The sequence below is a fragment of the Prunus dulcis genome, chromosome 7 (genome assembly GCF_902201215.1).
Source record: "Prunus dulcis chromosome 7, ALMONDv2, whole genome shotgun sequence".
Classification (NCBI taxonomy): Eukaryota; Viridiplantae; Streptophyta; class Magnoliopsida; order Rosales; family Rosaceae; genus Prunus; species Prunus dulcis.
This window is the reverse complement of record NC_047656.1, coordinates 11,574,430-11,581,646: the sequence shown is the minus strand read 5'-3', so window position 1 is coordinate 11,581,646 and position 7,217 is coordinate 11,574,430. Positions and strand designations below refer to the sequence as shown.

Sequence of the window (7,217 nt, the reverse complement as noted above, 5' to 3'; positions counted from 1 at the left end):
GGGGGGAAGAAGAAGAAAGAGAGAGTCTCGGTGCATGGAAGAGAGAATAAAAAAAGAGAAAGAAGAAAAAGAGAGAAAGAGAGAAAAAGAAGCGAGGGATTAAAAAAAAAAAAAAGGAGGAAGAAGAAGAGAGAGAGAGAGAGAGACTGTTGGCACAGGCACAAGGAAGAGAAAAAAGAAGAAGAAGAAAAAAGAGAGGAAGAAAGAAGAAAAAGTGGGAAGAAGAACAGAGAGAGAGTGTCCGCACAGGCACACGGAAGAGAGAAAAGAAGAAGAAAGAAGAAAGAAGAAAGAAGAAAAAGAGAAAGGAAGAGAGAGAGAGAAGATGGGCTTCAAGCCCTTGGATTTTGGCTGAGGTATAAGGTCTTGGGCTTCAAGTTGGAGTTGGCTAAGGTAAAAATTAAAACATAAAAATTAATTATATTCAAGCTAGTTCGGTTTGGCCTGATTCGGTTTTTGGAGGTATAGAACAGAAATTAAAATCGGTCAAATTGGTTCGGTTCGTTTTTTTGACTAGATGTTGACTTTTTGGTCAACTCGGTTTTGTCACGATTTTTTCTGATGTGATTCAGTTCAGATTTCTGATTTGCCGGTTTGAATGCACACCCTATTAGCAAGTGCGTAATAAGCAATTGTACAGAGCTCCACTTTAAAATTCACATTAAATATTATATTTCATTAATATAATGCTATAGCTTAGTAATATTATATTAATTTAATAATCAATGCCAAACCGACACTATGGATTAAGAACACAACCTGATAGTGTTATAGTCACATTAAAAGATTACTCATTTTGATGGCATTTAAACATGGGTAAAGATCAAAAGAAGGTTCCTATATTACGTTCACTTTTAATGCATTAATCCCTAGAGAAAGACACACAAGTTCCTCCTTGTTCATAATTTTTTACAAGAATCTTCTACATCCATCAAATTACAAATTCAAACCTAGTACTACCTAACAAAATATACAAATTTCCGATATAATCAACTTCATACAGTCGAGCAAGTCATTGGCCCTCCACTGATCCAGCTACCGAACCCAACTTTAGGCAAGAAGCCAATCCTCAAACCCAAACAATGAGCCTCCATCATGACATCTTGTGTTCCCCACCAACCCTTCTTATAAGTAGCCCATGCAAACATTTCCATCTTCAAACCCACAGCACCATCTTCACGTTGCCTATTCATTTCTTCCAAATCTGACACCTTCATCGCCGGCTGATTCTGTAATCTGGTCATCGATATCTTCACATGCATCATTCTTTGTTCCTTCAAACCCAAGTCAAATGGCTTGACAAAGTATATCGCCAGAGGGCTATCTTTGTATAAAATTGAACCTTCTATCCGGTCGAAGTGAACCCATGAGACCATGTTGGGGTTGTCTATGGTGAAGGCCACGTCCCAACTGGCACCTAGTGATGTGTTTGAGACGTTAAGCTTGGACACGAAGAGCGAGTCAAGTTGGATTTTTGGGGTTTGTGTGGGCGTGAGCATGAAGACGCATAACAATGTGAATGTCCCTAATGCAAGTAATAGAATGCGGTGGACTTGTACTAATCTTGCAATGGATTGGGATGTGATTGACTGGGACACGATGGGGTTTGAAGGGTTGCTTGAAATTGGGAGCAATGGCTCTGTGGTTGAGTGGTGATCAGCTTTTGCATTGATTTCCATGCTTAATTAAGAGGAATTAATTAACGCAAGTAATGTAATAGAAGGTTACTAGGGTGATTGCGAGAGAGATGGGAATAAAGAAATGAATGAAAGAGAGTTAATATAAAGGGGAAGGGTAAAACTGAATAACTACTGGAGAGTAGAGGTCGTTGTAACTTGAAAGCGATTACACCTAACATTTGCTAAATGAGAGTAAAATGAATAACTAGTAGAATTTGATAATAGAAAATATAACTACTAGAAGTTCTCAACAACAGTCGTTTGATAGCAGATATGAATATGGTTAAACTTCGAGAATCAGAAGTTCGTTGAAATGCCAAAAATAAATTAGGCTCTAATGGTAAAATTTTCTAAAGTCCAAAAATTGCCCACGTTTAAGAATTTTGTGTTTTTGCCAATGGGTATACCTCTGTTGGTTAAGCTTTTCTGCCTCCACCGATGTGGGCAGAGGTTCGATACTTTCAAGCACCCAATGAATATTTCTATAAACCCCTTCCCCCCAAATCACTTGTACTGAAGAAGAAAAATTCTTTAGGAATTTGCAATAAAGACAATGTAATTCTAACATCTGGGCCTAATTAATTAAGATAGTCCTTGGGAAGATGCATTTGAACTTTTATTTAATTTACTGTTACTGCATTTTTTTTCTTCAAAAATGAAAAATATTATAAGGGTACTAAACATAAATGGAACTAAAACACTTTGTTATTATATATGGAGATTCATAAACAATGAGTGCTTATGAGGATGAAACTTAATGAGTATGGTGAAAAGATTGTTCTTGGTTGTCGATCCGTAATGTCTCCTCTTAGCGGGATAAGATAGAGCATACGGTTTGGATGAGTGTGAGCACAAGGAGTATAATTGCAGCAATAGTAGAAGCAAGTTTCCATGGAGTGTTGAAATAGTCCCGGTTCAGAATTGCTTTCCATCTGTGCCAACGAGCCTTGCAGTAGGCATTGAGTCTTTGGGAAAGGTCAAGGTAACGATAAGTTTTCGAATTGACCGCAACCCCTTGGCCAATGCAGTTAAATAGAGTGGACAGATCATCGTTACTCCCCAGCATACTAGATATAATTCCATGTCCAATGAGCAAGTCCACGTCCTTTGAAGTCTTGATCATGCCCCCCATGAGGAATATAAATTGCGAAATGTACTTCATTTGGTGATCGTGGCACTGTTCAAAGGCGATGAGGTTCCTGAAGAGAGTTTCCGTCCAATCGTCAACTCTAAAATTCGGAATTATGAGACTTCCGTTGTTGAATTGTATGTCAAGTGAGAAGGTTGTTCTTCTTGTCACAAACTGAACTCCGGCATCGTCTAGCACTGTCACGCTTGGTGGGATTTCTTCTACCCTAGGATGAACTCCGGAATTTTCACCCTCGTCTAGCACTGTCACGCTTGGTGGGATTTCTTCAACCCTAGGATGAACTCCGGGATTTTCACCCTCCCTAGGCCTATCGTGATTTTCACCCTCCATAGGCCTATCGTGATTTTCACCCTCCACAGCAGGCGGGGGCAAGTAGTAGTATCGTATAAAATCAACAAAATGCTTCACTCCATGGTCAACTCGAGGCACAGGTGCGTGATCACCAGGAAAGTCATCGATTTTGACGTAACCCTTTAAGAACTCATGCGTAAGATCCACAAAGAAGCTGAGATCTCCTTTGTAGCGGCTATCAACAAGGTCATACAAACCCTCAAGAAGAAAGAAGGGAATTTGGTTCTCGATCAACAACACGACATCAAGGAAAACATCTGCTATCATCCGCGGCTTATGATATATTCGATCGCCGTCGTCTATATATTGGGGAAACTGATACCTGAGTATAAGCTCCAAGACAAAAATTGCGTCCACCAGCATCAGCTCGGAGAAGTCATCACTGCTTAGGTCAATGGGCTCGACATAATATCTCCTGGCTCTTATCTCGCAACTTCTCACAAAGCCAAGGCATTGGTCTATGAATCCGAGCCCGTTTCGGCTGGTGAAGGCCTCTACGTATTTGAGCTTATAGCTTTGCATTTGTGGGAAACTTCCGTGGTAGGAGTGATAGGGTCCGATTGGGACCACCCGGGGTTTGTAGTGTTGTTCATTTCCATTGCGAAATCTCTCGGGGACTTGGTAAATAGCACAATCTGGCGAAAACGGCGGCGTTCTTTGCATCTTACCCTCAATTAGAATCGCCACTTGATCGCGCGGGTTTGGGTTCTCCACTGCTGCAGCAGCTGCTGGTCCAGCAGCATTAGTTGATTCTCTTGGACTTGGAGGACGTCGTGTTGTCATTGAAATCTCCTTTGGCAGCCCAGATGACGGCGTTTCTCGCGACGCTAAACTCTCAGATGGAATCGCCGCTTGATCGCCCGGGTTTGGGTTCTCCACTGCTGGTCCAGCATTTGTGGATGCACTTCGAACATCCGTCGTTGATGAAGTTTCCTTTGGAGAAGACGACGCCTTGTGTCGCCACTTCCACGGAAATAGTCGCCCCTTCCCCGGAAATAGTCGCGCCCATTGACCTGACCCTTTTTTAATTATTGTCGCAGCACCCAACCTCCTTGAGTCAGGAGGACGAATCTCTGGGCAAAATTTCACTTTTTTTAAATAAATAAAAAATTATCTCGTTTAGTTGTCATCGATTACATAAAATAAATAAAAGAACATATAATTTAAAATTGTATTTGGATCAAGACAATTGCTTGTTAATTAAGTTATCATATTTTAAGATTTTAAGTTTAACACAAATAAATAATTTTACAGTATGCTTGAAGCACCATCATGCGCTATACCTGTCATGCCAGACCTATTGGGCGTCCCTGAAATATGTGCACGGCCCCTCTGTCATCATGTGCATGGCAGAGCCAAAATTTTACTTTAGTTAGTAAGCCAGCATCGGTCAGTATATGTGCTTTTTAAATTTATAATATTGCATGTCAAAAACTCTAGAGTTAATTGATAACGTTGGTAGGTCAAATCAAATTATGATCATAGGTTGAGGATGATGAAGCTTACCATCTTATTCGTAAGTACTTTAGTTGAATCGTTGGCTGACTAGATGACTCCTCTTTGGTATAAGATATTATTTTCAGGCAAGCTTAGAGCTCTTTCTACAATCTGTGGAACTAACTGAGGAAAGACCTTTGACCTTGTTACAAGAAATTCACAAAATGTCATCCAAGGTATTCTTCAGTATTTGCAAAAAGAAAAGTTCCCTTGCAACCTGCTTCCCATTCAAGCCCTGTTTATTCAATTAAAAATGTATAGCTTCCTCTACTTCTTTTTTGGTTTCCATTAACAAAAGGGTTAATTATGGCTAAAGATATTTAATGAGTATGTTGAAAGGATTGTTGACACTTTTAGCTCAATATAATTGGTTATATTTTTGGGAGCCGATTTTCCCACTCATCTTTTGTTCACTTACACTTCCTTATATGTTTTAGTACAAAATAATTTTTTTTTTTTTTTTATAAACAAAAGGATGTGTATGTGGATAAAAAAGAATGGGAAAATCAGCTCCCATATGTTTTTATGTCTCATGTTTTCCAATAATGTATGTAAACATGTATGAGATTAGATGAATGATAACATGAGTCTTTGACAAAGACATTATTGGCCTTCCTAGATACTTCTCATTATGGACCATTTTGGTGGTTTGCTATTGTTGTTCTACACATGGAGGCGACTATGTTACTCGTTGGGGTGGAGCTAGAATCATTAAGTTAGGGGGCTGAAGTAGAAAATACAAGTATATAAAGCACCTAAGTATTCAATAGTTACATATTTATAGCTAAATATTTCTAATTTAGTCATATCTAATTAATCATGAAATCTTTCAACAAATGTACAAAGAAATTTTGCATATTGCAGACACGATTAAAAGATACATACCAGTTTGGGTGGATGATTTGGCCACCTCTGTAATCGACCTCTGTAATCGACCTCTGTAATCGAGATATATTATTTTCAGGCAGGGACAAGCTGACTGATAGTTATTATAATTGATGCCTATATATATATACAAAATCAAAAGTGCCATATTGTTCTTTGACATTGGTACAAGAAACTAACAAAGTATATTCTAATTCTTCTTTGTAACAAAAGAGAAAGGTTCATTGCAAAGGGGAACGGTGACCATAGTTTAGTTGGATTAAAAAATATAAAAAAACATTCGCTGCTGGAGATGCCCCACAAGGCCTTCTTTCTCAAGATTGAATTATTCGCGTGGAACAAAAAGAAAGCAACCTCGCTAGATTCTCCATTTTTCTCTCCTTGCATTTGTGTAGGTTTGAGCTTCGCGACTCGGATTGGTGTTTGTGTTTGATTAACTTAACATGTTAATTGTGTTGAGAATTCCAGGCGTGAGCTTGCAAGGAACCTTTTCTTTTTGCAAATATTGAAGATTACTTGGATGACACGTCCTTAATTTCTTGATGCCTATATATACAGACAATGAAAAGTGCCATATTATCCTTTGACACAGTTACAAGAAACTAACGAAGTATTATCTAATTCTTCTTCATAACAAAAGAAAAAGGTTCACTCTGCAAGATGCTTCCCATTAAATGCAGGATTATCTACAATAGGAAAAAGTTTCCACATAATATCTATTCCTTTTTCTAGTTCTTTTCATTGCCACAAAATTCAACAAATCATAATTTACAAGAATCTTCTACATCCATTAAGAAAAAAAGTTGCATATATATATATAATTTACAAGAATCTTCTATATAATTTTCATATATATATAATTAAGAAAAAAAAAGTTAGAGGATAAAATAAAATAACTACTACTTATCAAAACAAATAGTAACAAGCACATCCAAATAGTCTATTACAATTAAAACAAAATTTTTTTTTCAAACAACCTACTAGAAAATATAAATAAATTATGTGAACTACAACTTAATGTCTGGATAAATAATCATGCATTAATTAGATGTTTAGCAATATAAATAATCATGCATTAATTAGATGTTTAGCAATATAAATAATCATGCATTACATATATTCTTTCTATGTTGCTATGGCTGGCAGTTGATTCTCTTCTTGCCTAATATGCCAACAAAGGAAACTTGTGCTAGAAATTTATTTATTTTGCATCCAAAGATCCAGATCTAAAAATAATCCTTTAAATTTCCAGTTTCTAAAATCAATACTAAATTGAGCTTAAACTCATAAAATTCATTTTTAATCACCTACAGCTCTTTCTTATATTTTTCTATTTAAAATACCCAATTATTTCAAATAAAATCCAATGACTAGTATCCAAGTAAGTAAGTTACCTAATATAGCTTAATATATAAAAATTATGTTGTTTTCCTTTTATGAATTATACAATTAATAATCTATTTTATTATAGTTTTATGAGTAATAGTGTACATTCTAATTATGTTGAAAAATAATTTGATAATCTATTTATTGTTTCTTTTATGAATTTTTTTTTTAAATGAACCTATTTTTCTCTAAATAATATACCTATTTTTTTTCTCTAAATAATGTACCTTTTTTTTTTCTTTAAACAAAGTACCTACTTGTTTTATGAA

General features: G+C 36.5%; 1 protein-coding gene across 1 annotated transcript in view; it reads right to left on the bottom strand.

The window, feature by feature from the left end:
* LOC117635369 overlaps nucleotides 1-5,611 on the bottom strand; it is a 7,266-nt gene extending 1,655 nt beyond the window's left edge. The window contains exons 1-5 of the mRNA XM_034369700.1: nucleotides 5,563-5,611; nucleotides 4,687-4,819; nucleotides 4,464-4,512; nucleotides 2,489-4,268; nucleotides 1,002-1,680 (exon numbers count right to left, since the gene is read on the bottom strand). Coding sequence (XP_034225591.1) covers nucleotides 1,002-1,680; nucleotides 2,489-4,268; nucleotides 4,464-4,512; nucleotides 4,687-4,689 — 2,511 coding nt within the window. The 5' untranslated portion in view covers nucleotides 4,690-4,819; nucleotides 5,563-5,611. The remainder of the gene's footprint in view (nucleotides 1-1,001; nucleotides 1,681-2,488; nucleotides 4,269-4,463; nucleotides 4,513-4,686; nucleotides 4,820-5,562) is intronic.
* Nucleotides 5,612-7,217: the final 1,606 nt, after the last annotated feature.